At 53.0% G+C, this 18821-nt stretch overlaps 1 protein-coding gene across 1 annotated transcript in view; it reads left to right on the top strand.

The window, feature by feature from the left end:
* Window positions 1-18585, top strand: part of LOC144114621 (uncharacterized) — a 37029-nt gene extending 18444 nt beyond the window's left edge. Inside the window, exons 2-3 of the mRNA XM_077648481.1 lie at window positions 5199-7236; window positions 14545-18585. Of these exons, the coding sequence (XP_077504607.1) occupies window positions 5199-7236; window positions 14545-18179 (5673 nt within the window). The 3' untranslated portion in view covers window positions 18180-18585. The remainder of the gene's footprint in view (window positions 1-5198; window positions 7237-14544) is intronic.
* Window positions 18586-18821: the final 236 nt, after the last annotated feature.

Below are 18821 nucleotides of genomic sequence, written 5' to 3'. Positions count from 1 at the left end.
CGGACAGATTATAATCCACAAAAGGTGGTGCAGTGAATTTTGGGGACAAAAAGTAGTGCGAAGTAAAATGGGCCGATGCAGCCGTTCAAGGCATACCTGCCTCCGAAACCCGTGATTCATCGATCTTCTGTTTATATACTTTGTTTGCTGTTACGCATTTAGAGGATAGGCCACGTCGGCAGATGCTTTTTTTTGTGGGGGGGGGGGGGGGGGGGGTAGTACGACCATAGGTTAGTTCTTGTCAATCGAAATTTGCATGTTTATGTCTTCGCAATTCCAGCTAAAACGGTTCTAAAGCTTCACCTTTTCATCCTGTTTATTTTTGTTTTGGCGGTCAGTACATGCCGCTAGCTAACCTTCAGTCTGGAACATTCTAATGGGGAAAGAGCAACAACCAAACCACACATTTACGAAACAACGAGTTAATGGTTTGCTACAGCCGCTTTTCTCAACAAATTTTTCGTGTATAGAAAAGCCAGGAAAAGGATTTTAAATAAAAATCCAGAAAGCAGGACCCATTCAGCGTGAAGGGAACGTGCTCGAGCTTGACTATTAATAACGCACCGCAACACAGAACGCTAAAACAGGGACCTACCGCTCCAGGAGGATGAGGGTGTGCGGGCAAGCGAGTCGTACAACCCGCGATGACACGGCGCTCCGAGAATAAGGCCGCAGAAAAGGCGCGCATAGAACCGAGCGCTTCGGTTAAACCGCGCTCTATTTTAACCTGCAGTCAGCTGACCGCCGTCCGTCCCAGAGCGGCCAGAACGAAGGCCCGTGTGAACGGAGTGCGTCGAGCCTTGCTTTGCTCTCAGAGCTGCGTGTAGTACAAGCAAATCCCACGTCAACTTGTTAAGGGCGGAGCAGGGGGGCGCAGGATGACGGCGTGGAGGGGGTCGTGCAGCGTCTGGAAAAGTGACCGCTCAGGCGCAAGGGAAAGCGGAGGCCGTGCTAAGTTCGCGGGCAGGCCTCACTGGACGTAAGTGGGTAAATGGGTAAACCAGTTTTCTGGCCTGCCTCGGCTTGACAGCGGAGCCTTCAGCGAAGTGAAAAACGCCGCTAGCTTCGCGCTCATCCGGAAGGCGAAAGGTCGGCGCGAGTTATTACGCGCCCAGGAAAACGATACGTGTCGGCGCGCTTGCGCCATCGCCCGCCGATCCCGGTGGACCAAGCCTCGACAGCGGGAGCCCGCATAACGAACTGAGTCACGCTGCGCGTATGCCGGACGGGACGTCGCTAAGGCGCGGGAGCATTGACACACTTATCTAAAAATCCCAACATCTGAAAGAGATAGGATGAAAGGTAATGAAAAAATATAAACCATGACGCGGGCAATCCACGGCACCCTTCTGACCTGTCTTAAGTCGAGATATAATTAATAACAAGTTCAAAGCGAATTTATGGTTATATTGCATGCGCTTATCGTTTCTGTGACGGCTTACGTTTGGTGCTGCATCACTGACCACTGAAGGAACAACCGGCCTTTGGTTAGCCAGTCGTTCCCGATCGTTTTTTTTTTTTGTAATAAACAGACCGCAGTAAATGTGACAGATTTTTCAATATTATTTATTTCAGTAGTAACATCTCTTCAGAGATTGCAAGCTTCATGCATCTCAAGTGATTAAAATTCATTACTGAATGCAACGAAAACGCAATGAGTGTCCCGAGTCACCAGACCAACGTACATCCCTCTGGTGAGCCTGTTGATAATTAGTTAACCAAGAATGTGGCGTAGAATATGTTGCTGTGAAATGTGAATAATTCGTCTACTATGAGTGCACCGTGGAACTGGTGATAATCGGCCGCAAAAAAATAAAATAGAAAACCTGTATTGCTTAAATGAAATATTTGCGCTGTCCTTTTGGTGTCCATGAAATCTTTATGTAGAAACACAGCAGGAGGGTCCTATTTACTTGATGCCCGCAGGACAAACTTACCGAGTCCTTTATTAGGCTTAAAGGGGGACCAGGCATGTTTCTCACAAGGCAGAACCGCGCTGGAAACAAATACACAACCGTGCGCTGCCTCGCTGTATTCTTACAGCTTTGCTCTTGCGCTGCCTCCTTCCTTCCATCTGAATATTGAACATTACTGTTTACGCCATGAACAATGAAAGTGCGGCAGAAGTCTCGTTTATTACAGAAAAGTCCAACGTTCACGAAATAAACGTGCAGCCAGCCTGCGTAAGCTAAATCAGTTAAGAAGGAGAGCAACAAATTTTTGATAACCGTATCAGCAAATCACGCACTCCACATTCAACCGTGAGGCTTTGTTAGAGGGTCAAGGTTCAACAGATTCAGCAAGCGAGGATTACAGATTCATTAGCGCTTTCAAGTCGAACGGGGCGCTGGATGGCAAAACGAACGTGATTCCGCAGAAACTCGCATTGCCGTTGCGCAAGTTTGAACGGTTACGTTGCATTTCCGCATAATCTCTGCAGATTACAGGGCCATCACGCTGCCAACATACTGGCACTGACGACTTTCAGCGAGTCTATACCGCGCTCGGTCAAACTTAATCTGGAGCAAGGTTCCCACGTTTAACTACTCGACAGAAAACCGAGATCACAAGTGTATAGCGTGGACTGCACCACTGCGTCACGAAGCAAGTGAAAGAAATGAAAAGGCAAAAGCAAAAAAGAGCGCCGAAATGCAGTAGTAGGTGGCTTTGGAAGTGACCGCACACCCACATGGAGGGAATCTATTTATAAAAATAAACTCGCGCATACCGGCCGGAACGGCGGCCTAAGCTGCATCCGGGGTAGCGGTCGCGTTCTCCAGAACACGTCGCCTGCTCTCTGCCAATTCGCCGCGCGCCTCCCCCGAGCAGCGATAGCGAGCGCCCAATGCGCTGACATAAATCATGGGATCGCAGGGCCGCAGTGGCCGCGAGAAAGTCATGATAAAGTCATAAAGCTCTTACGAGCTGCATGCGTAGCCAGACTTGCGCCCGCCACGTTATTTTCCCGCGTCATCCAAGAAGGCGAGAGGAGCCGGATATATTTGTTACTTCTTTTTGGCAGAAAGGAAGGGGGCGTCGCGGCAGATGAGCTAGCGAGGGACCTTGGCAAGGCTTCGCGGGACCGCAGACGCAAGGGCGCTCCCGCGCGTCGCTGCGATGCGGATACGACGGCGACGCTGGACGGGGCAGCGAGCAGTGCGCCGGCGAGCCGCCTTCCTCGCCTTTTCGTGCGGCGACACCCGCTGCGCGAAGGCCCCCGCGCCGCCGCATCCCGGCCTGTCCATTCACCGCGACGGCCGGCGACGCAGCCGCCAGTCGGGCCGTGCGTGGGATACTCGCCTTGTCCGGCGCCCGACGACGCAGTGGCCGAGATTCGCCTAGATTATTGGGAACGGCGGCGCTCGATGCACAACCTTCAAGGTTGACACGACGGCGAACCTGCTGCGCGCCGGCGCGCGTGCGACCTATGGCGCCGAGACCGGTGTGCGCATGGCCCGGTAATTATCCCTGGCCTGGCCGCGATCCCTTTGCGCGCTGAGCGGCACATGATGCCGGGTGAGAGCGGACGAGGGGGAAAAGCACGAAGGAACGCCGCGCACGCACGGGCGATCACGAAGGTCGCAGGAATTGATGCGCCGCCACATGATTCGGCTGTGCGATTACGAACATGGCGGCGGCCGTGCCTCTCGGCGATTCGCGGCCGGCTATCTCCGGCTCGTTGAGCGTTAACACAGAATAACGGGCCAATGGGCCCTGCCGGTGGTGCTCTTCGGTGACTGCTAGCTCGATTTCGCGGTCTGCCGTAGCAAGAAACGAATGGGGTTTCAATATAAACACGTAAAGGGCAGGTGGGTCAAGTGCGATCCATTCATTTCACAGGGATGCTAAACTCTTTTGTTAGCCCGTGAATGAGCTCCGCACGTCTCCGTGTTCAGGCTCGTAGAACGTCGCAGCAAGCCTTTTTAAATTTCGCAATTACCCCGTACAAAATAGTTATACAACGCACTCTTGAAGAGGCAAAGGCATGGGATGTAGTAGGGCAGATGGCTGACATCCTTTCTTCCTACATGACACCAAGAAAGAACCTTCGGCAATGGCTCAGCGGTTATGGCTTCCTGATACCTGCTACTGAGTACTAGGTCGCACGCTTGACCCCTTGTGCGGCGAGTGGATTCGAATGAACCGAAATACACATGGGCCCATGTACTGAGTTTATGGTGCACTTTTAATCAAAACACCTAAGGTGTTCGTAATTATTCCACCCTTTCTCAACTGCGTGCCTTGTAGTCACTCCCCTAGGTCTAGCCCGTAAAATCAATTTATTACATTTGACCATAAAAATTCTGCCAAGAGGCTCGCATGCGATGCTGAGATCATTGTAGTTAATACTGCGTTATTGTGGCTATTGCAGTTTCTTGCTGACCCGCATTCTCATCAGACCCTGCAGCCCTTTCAACAGGCCTTCCTAACTCCACTGAGTGACGCTCGCGATTTAACTAGCACTCGACTTCGTCACCTGCCCCTTATTCTGTCCGCAAAACAGGCACAAGCTCTCGCTGCAGCTGATGTTTTGTATTCGCCGATTCACAACAACCACGGTTTCGTAGTCGCTTCTTAGCGCTTGTCTATTATGCCAGCTGATGTGATACTTTTTTCTCGAAAGGTACTGATTTGAACAGACTGGCAAAATCGCTGTAAAGGCCTTACGACTTTGTCAAAATAGTTCGACGCTGTGAACTTTAGGTTTCCTTCCGACGCTGACATGTGAGAAAATAGGCTCTCGTAAATTTTACATGCCAGAAGCTCCACAGTACGCTGTGGACGCCTGCCCACTATATTAACGTCCCTGTATCCTCCGAAGGCTGCCGTTTTAGCTTTCACAAATCAGCTTTCAACCAATTTAAAATGTGCATTTAACGCTTTCGTAACATCTGAACGTGAAGTGCTGGTATACAGGTTGCGCTTATTCTTGAACTCTGCAAATTTTTTCGCGCCGGTTGTATCCGCCTCCACTGTAAACTTCTATCTTGGAAAGGTACGCAGTACTCAAGCTATTGCACAATTTCATTGCTGAAGATCATTACGCTGATATACTAAGCATGGAGGATCAAGTGTCAGCTTTATTACTATTCTACAAGTTTCCTCACATTGAGGCAATCTTCTCAGAGACCACTGAACTTCGCGTTTCGTTATATTCTGCAGTTCAAAATGTGACGAAAGCTTTGCATCTGTTGCAGATACCACATGCCACTGCTGTGGCTTTGATCATCTGCCTCCTGGCCGTCGTTGGGGCAGAGCCACAGCATGATGCCGGCGAATCCAGAAGAGAAGAGGACGTGTCGCTAAGATTGGCGCGCTTCGTTGAGAGTTTGTACGAAGACCTTGAAGAAGCAGCTCAAACAAATGTTGACAAGCCTTTCCCGTCGCACAAAGCTTTTCATGAGTTTCATTCTCAACCTGTTCGACCCTTCCAACAAGGCAGGCCACCAGGAGGCGGTGGGACGATATCACCTCCACCATCTAGGCCTGCACCAGGACCACCAAGTCAGCCAGTCATTCCTCCAGGTCCAACCACCCCACCTCGAAGACCCCCAGGCACCGCTTTGTTTGGGGAACCTTTCGAGCCTCCTAAAGGGCCTCAAAAGCCACCGGCACCATCACGTGGAACAGGCGGATACGGAAGACCAGAGGGACCTCTCCTGCCTCCCAGCAACGTGCTCGAGCCCGAGATCGTTGGTCCCGTTCTAGAATACGAGCCTCCTGACCTACCTCAAAGGCCACCAGTCTTCAGCGGCTATCCTATCAACACCATCGACTTACCACCCCCGCCTCCGCGCCAACCTCCGAGACCAAGACCTCCTCCCCAGCCAGCGGCTCCACCACCACCAAAATTTGTTGGCGTTCTCATCCCTGCGGATAGAGCCCCTGGTTTACCACGGCCACCGGTTATACCACCAGCACCAGCACCTCCAAGACCACCAGTTGCTCGGCCACCAGCACCCAGGCCACCAACCCCAAGGCCACCAGCTCCCCCTATCAGCCGCGTTCCAGCACCACCCCCTCCACCTTTCGTAAGGCCCCCATCTGGCATAGGCGGTATTTCTTTCGATGTACAAACTGGAGTATCTAGGCCGGGTCCAGGCCAACCACCTGCCGGTCCCGGCACTCCTGGTGAAGGCTTTGGTTACCGTCCCCCGAAACGTCCTCCACCGGGTCCTCCGAGTCCAGGCTTAGGGGTTGCCCCCTTCCCTCAGCCACCTAGGATTCCGACAGGGCCGCCACCTGGTGCTGGGGCCCCAAGACCTCCATCTCCGCCGCGTCCAGTAGCACCGTCACCGTTCCCGGTCCCCAGACCTCCAGGTCCTCCGCCCTCGCCTCCTCGCGGAGTTGCCCTGTTTCCGGAAGGAAGACCTCTTCCGACACCTCAGCCTCCTCGACCAGGGCTGTTTCCAGTTCCAGGGACACCACAGCCACCAACACCCCCTAGGCAACCACCAGCACCTCCACGATTACCCGCCCCGTCCCCTCCACCAGGCTTCCCTCAGCCTGGTATAGGCCCCGCACCACCGAGGCCGCCCGGACCGCCAACACCAGGCCTTCCCTTTCCGCCTAGTCCTGGTAGACCTCCGTCTCCCCCGCAAAGGCCAGTGACAGGAGGGCGAAAGCCTTCAGACATACCACACCACAAATTTCATGAGTTTCTTGTGACGGGACCCAAGCCGCCAAGACCAGGAGGCGGATTATTCCCAGGAGGAGGACCCGGACCAGGACCTGCTGGGCCACAACCAAGACCACCGACACCAACACCGGGAGGTCCTTTCGTTCCCCCGTCTCCACCGACCTTCCCCATACCTTCTCCACCAAGACCCGGTGCTCCTCCACCAGGTCCTCCTCCTCCAGGACCCGGTCGTCCTCCGCGGCCTCCATCTCCCCCGAGTTTCCCAATACCAGCTCCTCCAAGACCCGGAGCACCACCATTCGGGCCACCTCCTGTGGGACCCGGTCGCCCAGGAGCACCACCACCGGGACCCGGACGCCCACCGAGACCACCATCTCCCCCGAGCTTCCCCATACCAGCTCCTCCGAGACCAGGCGCACCACCACAGAGGCCTCCAGGCTTTCCTTCACCACCTCCTCCCGGTGGGCCACCGCCCTCTCCACCGGAATTCCCAGACACTCCTGGGTATCCCTCAAGACCTTCAAGGCCACGTCCCAGACCACCGCCTGGAGTAGCGCTGTATCCGGAAGGAAGACTACCCGAAAGACCTCCCACAGGTAAAGGATTTTTACTGACAACACTCCAGCTTTATCTATTGCCAGCACGGGATGAGTTAGGGTAAGTGCAAAAAAATTAATGGAGTGCCTAGGCAACTGTGAAACCTGTGTCTACAATTGTGGGCATCGCCGCAACGTTATCGTTGATCGTTAAGCGAGCGCATACCAGATGGTTGGCGTGCACGCCACGAATTAAGCCGCAGAAAGCAATTCGCAATGACTGTCTTCGTTGAGTCGACAGTCTGCGAATCTTGAGCCGCACGAACACTATTAAAGTAAACATAAAGATGCGTATATGCGTGCAATTATGCGTGTTCCCGAGCACACGAGTGACTGAAGTACTTACATTTGGCATGTGTTACCTGTTCTGTCGTATACAAGCAATTTCTTGTGATAAGTACCGCGCCGTGATGTCTTGCGATGGCTTGTCATAATTTATGGTGCGCACATCTCTGCTTCTTTCTAATACTGACACCTGCTCTTAAGAGCCTGCTATCGCTTGTGTTTGCCATCTGCAGCGTGCCAAGGGTGTAACACAAAGACCATCTATCGAAGCCGCAGAGAGCACAAGTGAGACTCGAGAGAGAAACAAGCGTGACCATGTAGGCCGATGAATCTAACAACCAGACCTCTAACACCTGCAGCTATGACAGCATGAAAGAAACAATACAAGTGACTAACCAATGGGTTGAGAATATTTTGATTTCGGTGGCCGCCAGCATTTAAAATGAATTATCTCATCGCGGCGTGTCAAAGAAAAATCTGAACAAATCCCAGTCAAGCATAAAAAAAAGTATTTGGTAGGCTTTTCTGAATGGTTAAGCTACAAATCAAGGTTTTATACCTTTTTTTGCATTTTCGTTTTCTAGATGTCAGTGTGGCTCTTTGTTCCTGCTTCTGAGCACGTGGGTGCGGATCGAACTTTGACCGCAGCTGCAGCGTTTCGATGAGGAGAAATTCGAGAACGGTCGTATGCGATGGGGTGGCAGTGCACGGTAAAGAAGTCCAGATGGTCTAAATTAATCGCGAGCATTTGGCTACTGCGTCCCGCACAGCACACGTTAAACTTTACATATATCATACCATACCATGCCATACCACACAAAAAAAAGTTTTTATTTGTGATGTATACTGTAGCGCTAGGAGCAAAGATAAAGGCGACAGGCTGAGAACGCATGAGCTGTGTGGCATGTTTTCTTTCTAGCGCTGCAGTATTGACGGCCAGGCATCAACTCGGCGAAATTTCTGCCCGAAAAGGCGCCGTTGATCGTGAGCGGAAAATGAACGAAAAAAATTGGATTACACTAGGGCTTCACCTTTAAGAGTGGAACGCGACAGCGTTATGGGTCCCGGTCGCATCGCCTTCTCATTCGCATCTCATGCTCTTGAGCCGCACAGCGATCTACCTCTCACGATGCAACACATAAGGAGAGGCGCAGTAACTGTCTCACATATCGGTGCACACCTCAACCACGCCGTGAGGAAGGCAGGAAGTTGTGAGTGAAAGAGAAAAGACAGAGAGGCCGTAATGGAGGTCTGCGTCGCCGTTGGTGTCGCATTCGTTTACCACGTCAGCACACAGGCGCGTACATCACAGGCGCTGAGGCGGTACGGGTTCCATGACATCGCATTGGTTGACACCCGCGCAAAACATGATGCACACAGGTCCGGTCGCCGCTGCCTGCCCGTCTGCAGCCCGAAGACGTAACGAAGGGTTGCATGCACGCTGCCGCCCACAGGTGCGAAACCGTCGTGTTATCACCGGGCTACCGTTCGGACCAGTTGACGTCTTCAAAGGCTTCGTCTGCCGGTCCTCCAAATTCAAATCCACAACTGCTGTGCGGGGTCAGTGCACGTTAAAGAACCCCAGATCGCCGAAACTACCGAAGCCCTCTACTACGGCTTCTCTCATATCCTGAGCCGTTTTGGAACCTAGAACTCCATAAACCCAAACTCAAACCTAACTAGAGTGTCTCAATGCCAGCGCCGGGGTGGAGACAACTTCAGCGGCGTCGCCATATTGAATCGCACGGGATCAGCGGCGCTAGCGTTTGTAACGGCGCCGTTCATTCTCTCGGCGCAGCTTCAAAGGGCTTTAACTTGAACGGCCTTTTGCAGCGAGAGCAACACTGGGCTACCAGTCGAGCATTTCGCGGTACATGGGAGAGGCCAGTTGTGATTCAATATGGCGGCGCCGCTTAAGTTTCTCCACCCGGGAACGGCGGCGCTGGAATTGAGGCACCCTAAACCGAACATGGCCATAACACCACCTACCGAACCTCAGCGCGAGCTATTGGCATTTACTTTCATCTTTACAACATAGATGCCGGTTCTTTGGCGCAGCTTATGGCAGTCAACTGAAATGCTATACAGAGTAGAACTCGATTGTTATCGCGCGCCGTTTCAAAATTCGCATACTCATAATTACTCATGTAGGCATCAGTACACAGACACTTCACGAAGTAAAAAACACAGCGCATTCACTAGGTCCACTTTTATTCAGCTCGAGCCAACGAGCCTTCGTAGCGTTTCAGTTTACAACCGATCACAAACATATGTTCTGCGCTGCACTCTCAAACATCAAGAGCGGACATGTGTTTCACTCACGTGAGAAAATCAAAATTGATTCAATGAACACAACTCTGTGATCAACTCATAACTTCATCTCCAAAACATAGGTCCTTGTACACTTCACGCAGCTTTAGTATGTTTCCTTTGAAGTGATCTCGGACAGACCGCGCATCTTCATCCCAGTGTCGTACAGGCCATCCTGCCTGTCAAAACAGGCAATAAATACAAAACAAAAAAGCCTTCGTAGCGTGTTCTGCGCGTGCTCGCCCCGCAGTCTGAAAAACCTGGGTTCGATTCACGGCATCTCTACCGAATTTTTTATATGTAGATTATCGTGTTACAACGCCGCCAACAGCAACGTCACACCGGCTGTTTTGCGACGCGGGGACCTTAACGCTATAGCGTTGAAATCCACAGACAAGCAACCTAGGTGGCAGGCGGGGCCACCAGGTCACATAACCTTGTGACTTCGTCGCAACCTGCTCCCAAGATTATGAGCAACCTGCCCACCACGGCACGTCGCAGTTAAATAAAAAAGGCTGCGCCTTAACTGTGGCTAAGCCTGAATATAGAAGCGAAAGCTTTAATTATGGAATGGCTAAACTTGGTTAATCACGGCTGCAAGAGTATTGTTGACAGAGAGTTCGACACAGTCGTTGAGTTGTGGTATCACTGTTTATTTTTGCCCCTTTATTGCTACGAAGACTGCCCTAAGGTCGGTGAAGTAGTTGGCTGCTGTCTCCACTTTTGTTACGCAGTATCGAGCTTTGTCGGCTGGATGATCAGACTCTGCCAGGTTTCGATGGTACTGCGCACGTGCACTGCTCGCAGGGTCTTCGGCGTTCCCCCCCCCCCCCCCCCCCCATGGCGTCTGTACTCGCATGCCCCGGCGCGCCAGCTCCCTCTTCCTCAGTCTCTGACGCCAGCTTCGCGCGCTTGACATTCCGGACCCTCTCCCACTGAAGCAGCTCGCCAGGCGATATACCACGACTCAAAGCCTTTCGCTCCCGCGCTACGCTCAGAGAAGACGGCCCGGCCTCGCTTTTATGCACGGACAAGCTCGCACTGACTAGGCCAGCGAGGCGCTCCTCTTAGCCAGGCAAGCGCGCGGCTAGTCACGGAGTCAGGTGGCGACCCAGCTGCGGAGAGCGCATGCGCCCAACCGGCGGCGGTCAAATGAAGGTCAAATGAAGCTCCGGTCAAATGAAGGTCAAGCTGCAGCCTATGGCGAAATCGGCGCCGCTAGGCCAGTAAAGCTTTCGCTTTAAAAAATGGGTGGGGTTCAACTCAGTTATACCTGATGAGACAAGCGAAAGACCGGCCTCCATCGCTCCGCAGAGTCGAGCCCCCAACGGCTCCAACTGAAGCGAGCACGGTAAGGCGCACGCTGTACACGGTTAATCACGAGGGCACGTCAGGTGATACAGTGGAGGCTCGGCGCCGCAGTGAGACCAGTGGCGCGGCGCAGGTGTAGCTCGGCTCCAGCTGTAGTCAGTCATATAGTATTATGCCAGGCGTACGTGTGAAGCCTAGCTCAAGGTCAAAGTGAAACCTTGTTCAGATAATGGAGCTTTAATTCGCTCCAAATATCTATCGCGAGAGGCTGCTCAGAAAGGGCAACCTCACCGGTGTCAGCACCTGCCATCGCAGAGCAGTGGCGCATTGCTTAACCGGTGCACCACTGCTCTATGATGGTAAAGTAAAGAATGAAAAATCAAATCAAATCAAAATTTATTCATCTTTATTTAGCACATGAGTTTTTCCTGTCCAACCTAAGCACAGCGTGTTCGTTGGTTGTTCAGGCAGCACGGTGAATCACCGAATGACATTAGGCATACTAGTACATGCGTATTATGTAAAGAATTATGTATAAAAATTGAGAAAATAGGAATACAACTAGAAAAAAACAACCAAAAATGAACAGAGTACATCAGAACAGCTTCAAATAAGCCATATCTAAACAAACCTAAAACCTGAAGCAAAACAGGGAAAGTAGAAGAGAGCATGCAAGAGGCCATCAGTGATTTATCTGCAAGGATGAGCACCATTTTCTTATTGGTTTAGTCACTTTACGTTTAGATTTGATATTGTGAAAGCCTTCGCCAAGTTCACTGAATATTTGTGGCACATAATATCTCCTTATTTTTTTCTCATAATATGTAAAGCATCGTGGCTTAATATAAGTTTCTATCTTTCATAAGGCAGCGTTTTTCTTGACGGGCATTTTGAAAGCATCTGTTAAGTAATGACATGTGAGCACTGTGTAAGAAAATAGTTGCCGCATTTCTAGTACGCCTAGTCTATTGTATTTTCCTCCTTATCAACCTCCTGCAACATAGTCCCATAAGTTATACTGTTTACAATTCTTTTAATTATGTGATTTATGGCTCCCATTTAGTGATCAGTGCGAGTTCCATACAATGTTATGCCGTAGGTTATAATAGATTCAGCCAGCGCCTTGAATAGTTCTGCCTATACCAGCATTATCCCATTAACCATATCGCGTCATACCCTTTAGGCGGAGGTTAAGCGCCCCCTCCGATTGTTATTCATTTCATTCAGCAAATGCTTAGTGCTACAACACTGTCAAGAGAGCACAGAGCTATTAACGTTCAGGAGAAAATCTGGCGTCATCGTTGTGGGCGAAAAGTCCCCGGAGAAGCAACCTAGGTTTATCAACTAGGCCACGTGACCTTGTGGCGTCATCACATCCTGCCCACCGGACTGTGGCCAAACTAACCACCGTGGCAGGTGGCAGTTGAAATAATGATTAGTCGCAAGAGGAGGCTCGGCAAGAGCAACCTGGGTCTCACAAGCCCCAGCAGTGGCGGCACATGCCATCACAGGGTAGTGCACATTTAACCGCTGCGACACTGATCCAGGAGTGGTATAAGGCCTCCAATGGATATATGAATGTAAGGTCGAGAAGGACCAATTCCGCCATTATCGGCATTAATCTATCAACGCTATCACGTCAAACCCTCAAGGCAGATCTTAAGAGCCCCCTCCATTTTTTTTCTTCCAAAAAGTGCAATCTCAAAATAAGCACTGTAAACAGAAAATAATAATAAAAAAGTTTGTTATAGCGACGCCGTTGTACTCGGGGTGTGGCGCTTAAGGCTCAGTTAGGCCATTTAAATCTTACATTAGAGTAAAACGAAGGAGAAGAATAATCAGAAGAATCAGAATGCGAACACCTTTTTGGCCCCACCCGTACGAACACATCGTCGCCTTTTCAATTCCATGAATTTGCCATTTTCAATTTTCAATTCCCTGCAGTGGGCGTAGTCAGGTTGATGATGACGATGATGCAGGCAACAAATAATGTATGAAAAACAAACCTTGATGCTCTGATCAGACCACGCGTACATTAAAATTCACATTTTTCTTTCTCAGAATTAAAAAAATAAACCATTATTTCTGCCGCCTTAGTATTGTTTAAAGTCGGAGAGTACTCGTGCTTCCATTTAGTGAGCTTTCCAAGAGCTGTGTGCTGATGTTGCTTTCCTTCAACGTCGAGGACGGTGCCCAGGCAATGCAAGGAAGGGATGCTCCGAGGCCTTCTTGAAGGGAGAACGATGAAAAGTTTGTATTTAAATTATGAACAGGTGGCTACGCACAAGAAAGCGCAGAGTCACGTCTTCACAAGAAAAAGAGTCTACATCGCTAGACATCACGAGTCCACACCACACGCATCCACCACGAGTCCACCCGCCTGCGTCAGAAACGGGTGTTATAAAGCAGTGGCATTTCCCAGCATCCCTAGATGTAGCTTGGTCGAGGCCAGCTCGTGCACGTGCTTGTGGTCACGCCAAGGTAGAGAGGCGGCGAACGCGCGGGAGAGGCGCTCGATGTCACGCCTGATGAAGCGCGCACCGCACCTCTAGATGCCTATAGGGTGTTCTTGGCGTGCGTTCGATGCGGCGCTGTCGCGGATCCTGCGAAATGCTGTCGCTAGTTCAGCGCCGCACTGCCAATGTTAGACGGCTCCCTCCGGCGTCTCGTGCAAGCCCGGTCATAACAGTAGCAATAGGAGTGTTCTGAGCAGCCTTCCTAGCTTGCTGCTTTGTCTCAATCAGCTTTCTGCTGCCAACAGCCAGACAGCTACCAAGTTTATCACGTTGTACCACAGTTTCATTTGTAATTTTTATTAAGTACGTATTTTGCCGTGCCTAAATTTACCTAAATATACGTTGTAAGGCGTTGCTGCATGTTTGTGGTGGCACAAAATGCCTTGGCAAATATGGTAAAACAGTGCGTAACAGGACGGGACACAGATGGAACACACGACGACAGGAGCTCTGTTCCTTCCTTAACTCGTCTCGTTATGCACTGTTTTACCATCATGAAACGTCAACCCTCCCAACAAGCATCACGCATGGCAGAGTGTGGCGAAAACTCGTTGAGGAAGAACTGTTGCTCATAGGCCAGCAAAATCTTTTGCTTACGTTTGCCACCATGACCTGGCGTGACGAGGTTTATTTCAATTAGCGCTGGCAAGCCGAAATTTTGGTCCCGTATGGCGAGGATATTCAAAAGTATTCTTTAAAGATTCAGTTCATTTCTGTTACCTTTGCCTTTGGACGTGTTGACCAGGTATATGCGAGGCAGTTTCTTAAGAGCTACCTAGTCGAGTTGCTTGCACTTAAAAGGAAATTTAATGACGAAAAAATATATGCGTAGTCATAGTCATAATTCACGTGCAATTTTTTAACATCGCTGTCGTAACAACCTCAGGTCCCGGGAGAGTCCCTGCTCCTTCGCCACCCAGTCGGAGGCCACCACCAATAGGTACTGGACTTTTTCCTGCACCGCCTGGGGTTCCGGCGCCACCAGCACCACCTCCTGGAATACCTCCTGCTTTCCCCGGACCAGGTCCGAGGCCCGGACCAAGACCATTGCCGCCTCCAGGGCCACCGCGGCCTCCTACTATCCCTCTACCAGGGCCGGGACCATTTCCAACAATCCCAAGTGGTCCGCCGCGATTACCGACACCACCCGCTCCCAGACCACCCCGACCACCAACGCAGCCGCCGGGACCACCCCGACCACCACCGTTCCAGCCAGGGCCTTTTCCAGGTCCACCAAAACCGCCAATAGACGAAGATGGGTTTCCAGAAACTCCTGGTTATCCATCAAAGCCATCAAGAAGACCACCTCCTCAACCACCTCGAGGAACAGCCATATTTGGAGAGCCTGGCATACCACCTCCTCCTCGAAGGCCTCCTCCTCCGCCTTCACCTAGACCACCCTCCCCGCCACTAGGTCCAAGTCCATTTAGACCGCAGCAGCCAGGCCCAACACCACCACAGCCCAGGCCATCACCAAGACCAGTGCCAGGACCAACTCCCCCATTTCCAGGACCATTTCCACCGCGACCGCAGCCACCCCCAGGCCCACCTGGTATTCCCGGAATTCCTCCACAGATCCCCAGACCTCCTTCACCACCGCAAGTACCCGGACGGGCTCCTGCGCCCTCGCCACCACGCCCCACACAACCAGGTGGCAGACCCAAGCCTTCTGTCCACGACATTCCACATCATAAATTCCACGAGTTCCTGGCACAACCTGTAAAGCCAGGAACTGGTGCAGGGCAAGTTCCCGGAATTGGTGGCTATCCAGCAAGGCCAACAAGACCTCGACCCCCTCCTCCATCAGTTCCTCCACCTAGACCGCAACCTCCTACACCAGGACGCCCATCAGGTCCCCCCACACCACAAGGTCCACCACCTCCAACGTTTCCCGGACCACCTCCTCCACGGCCACCATCACCTCCATTAGGGCCTCCATCCCAAAGGTTTCCACCCCCGTCGTTCCCTCCAGGTCCCCCATCAGGACCCTTCGCGCCACCTCCGCCTTCCAGGCCTCCAACACCACTTCCACCAGGTCCTCAAAGACCGTCGCCTGGGCCACCACCTCAACAAAGACCACCGCCTGGCGTAGCGCTCTTTCCCGAAGCGCCTTCATATGGTGGCAGACCCAGAAGACCCAGGCCTAGGCCATCCCCACCTGCAGGCGGCCCACCTCAATTCCCGCAAGGGAGGCCCCCGGCTCCTCCAACGCCATCACCTGTTCCTCGACCACAAGTTCCTGGGCCTCAACCCCCGCCAAGATTTCCACAACCTGGCCAACAGCCACCACCGGGTCCACGACCTCCCTTTGGCCCACCTCCACCACCTGCACCGAGACCTTTCGTGCCTTCACCACCACCCCCTGCACCCCGTCCTCCAACAGGACCCGTACCCCCTCTAGGCCCACGTCCCACTCCTGCGCCGCCAGGACCGAGACCTTTTCCTGGACCCCCTCGCCCACAGCCGTTTCCAGGACCTCCTCCAGCAGTAGGCCCTATTCCTGGCCCACCGAGGCCACCGCCAGGACCAAGGCCAACTCCGCTGCCATCACCGAGGCCAACACCCCGACCAACTTTCCCTGCACCCCAGTTTCCAACTGGGCCAATACCAGCACCACCACAGCCACCTGGCCCTGGTGCAGGAGACTTTCCTGAAGCACCTGGTTATGGGGCAAGGCGTCCTCGGCCAAGGCCACCTCCTGGCATAGCTTTGTACCCAGAAGGCGTGACTCCCGGCCGTCCGACTCCTGGCCCAGCGCCACCGCGACCCTCTCCTAGGCCTCAACCTCGCCCGCAAGTACCCGCGGGTCCCACACCATTTCCAACACCAAGGCCACCTCCGAGGCCACCTGTACCGCCTCAGCCTCCACGCATACCCGCTCCACCACCACCACCACCGAGACCTGGCGCACCTCCACCGCCAGCCTTTCCACAGCCGCCTTCTGGACCAGGTCCTCAACCTAGGCCCCCTTCGCCACCATCCCCAACACGTCCAGGACTACCTGCCCGGCCACCAGGACAGAAGCCTTCCGTATTTGACATCCCGCATTCAAAATTTCATGAATTCCATCAGCAACCAGTAAGACCGCGCCCCGGGCCCTCTCCTCCAACTCCAGGAGTTGCCTTATATCCCGAGCCGGGTGCACCGAGACCACCTGGACCACCGCGAGTTCCATCTCCGCCAACTCCTTCACAGCCTTTCCCATCTCCAAGACTTCCGACGCCCACACCACCAAGTCCACGGCCTCCTGTTGGTCCTACTCCAGGACCTAGGCCACCTGCGTATGTACCCCCAGCGCAACCACGTCCTCCACCAGCTCCAAGGCCTCCTGGCCCAACTCCAAGGCCACCTGCTTATGTACCACCAGGACCACCACGGCCTGCTCCCCCAACAAGACCTCCAACACCAAGGCCACCGTCGTACGTCCCCCCACCACAACCACCGCCAGCACCAAGGCCACCAGCACCAAGGCCACCTCCGTCACCTCGACCATCTCCAACGCCAAGGCCACCTACCTACGTTCCCCCCACTCCAAGTCCAAGGCCCCAACCACCATTTCCAAGGCCTCCTCCAGGACCTACCAGATTTCCAGGTCCGACTCCTCCACCGCCAACGCCCTCAAGGCCTCCAGTTCCTCCCGGACCACCACGCATACCTTCTCCATTGCCGCCGTCTCCAGGTGTCGTGACACCTCCCCCATACAGACCATCTCGCCCTGTCCCTCCTGGTGTCACACCGAGTTTTCCAGCACCACCACCAGTCATACCACGACCAAGCCCACTGCCTCCGCAACCATTTCCACCACCTCGACCACCAGTAACGCCAGGCGTACCAAGGCCGCCACCAACCCCTGCTCCATCCCCACCACCGGGTCCTCCCGACAGTCCAGGATATGGCAGCAAGCGGCCCACTAGGCCTAGACCACCAGCTACAGGAGGGCGACCATTTCCACCCGGTCCACTTCCTCCTGTTCCGCCTCCACTTCCAGATGTTCCAGAACCATCCAGACCAGAAATACCCCAGCCCGCACCACAACCATTCCCCGAAGTCCCTGGTTATGGGCAAGGCAGACCTAGACCGCAACCTAGGCCGCAACCTCGACCTCAACCTCCTGTTCCAGCACCACCGGTCAGACCGCAACGACCCACCGAAACGAAGCCACAAGTACCACCAAGAAGGCCACCTGGAACAGCTCTCTTCGGTGAGCCCGGTGAACCACCATCGCCAAGACCCAGACCTGTACCAGCTCCAGGTCCTCAACCTCCTGCTCCAGAGCCTTTCCCAGAACAACCAGGCTATGGTTCAAAGCGCCCGAGGCCCGGAACGACGCCCTCCGGTCCAGGTCCACGACCAGGAGGAGGTGGGCTTTTCCCAGGCTCCCAGACTACACCTAGGCCGTCGGGCCCTGGAGGCAGGCCAGGCGACACCGGAGAAGGAAGACAACCGGTACGCTTCCCTTCACACAAAGCTTTCCACGAGTTCCACAATGCCCCAATCAGAATTCGAAATAACGTGGGCTAGAAGACAGACTTGAGTGTTTAAAGTTTCATCCCTGCACTGGCCAAGACTGCACTGGCCATGACTGCACTATCCAGACCGTCTATGCACTGACTGGAAGAGGTTTCGGAAGCGAGGGAACTCCTGCCGGGAAAACTACCAGGCACCTAAGAAAGCAGCGCCATAGAAAGACAAGAAGGCAGAGCCCAGTAGGAAGCAGTGCGTTTCATTCTGCTGCCACAAGAGCCTGATGTTTATATGCCATTGTATATTTTTGTTAATAACGCTGTCATTGTTTGTGAGTGAGACATATTTCTGGTTGTATTTTTTCCTTGTTGGTATATTTAAGTTTCTTGAATAAAGAGATACAACATCAGGCAGTTTCTGTTCTGCGTTAAATAAAGAATAGCACACACTGTCAGTGTCAATTCCCTGATGTGAAACCTCTGCTTCTCTTGCTTTAAGGAGTTTAACGTCCCAAATAGGACTCTGGCTATGGAAGACGCCGTAATGGGGGGCTCCCTATAATTTCGACCACCTGGAGTTCTTTAACGTGTAATGACATCGCTCAATACCATCATAATGTGACCGCCGCGGCAGGGATCGGACTCGCGTCTTTCGGGTCAGCAGCCGAGCACCATAACCACTGCAGTGGCAGTTGACGTG

The sequence above is a fragment of the Amblyomma americanum genome, chromosome 1, assembly GCF_052857255.1.
Source record: "Amblyomma americanum isolate KBUSLIRL-KWMA chromosome 1, ASM5285725v1, whole genome shotgun sequence".
Taxonomy (NCBI): domain Eukaryota; kingdom Metazoa; phylum Arthropoda; class Arachnida; order Ixodida; family Ixodidae; genus Amblyomma; species Amblyomma americanum.
The sequence above is the reverse complement of the archived record's forward strand: the minus strand, read 5'-3'. Positions and strand labels throughout refer to the sequence as shown.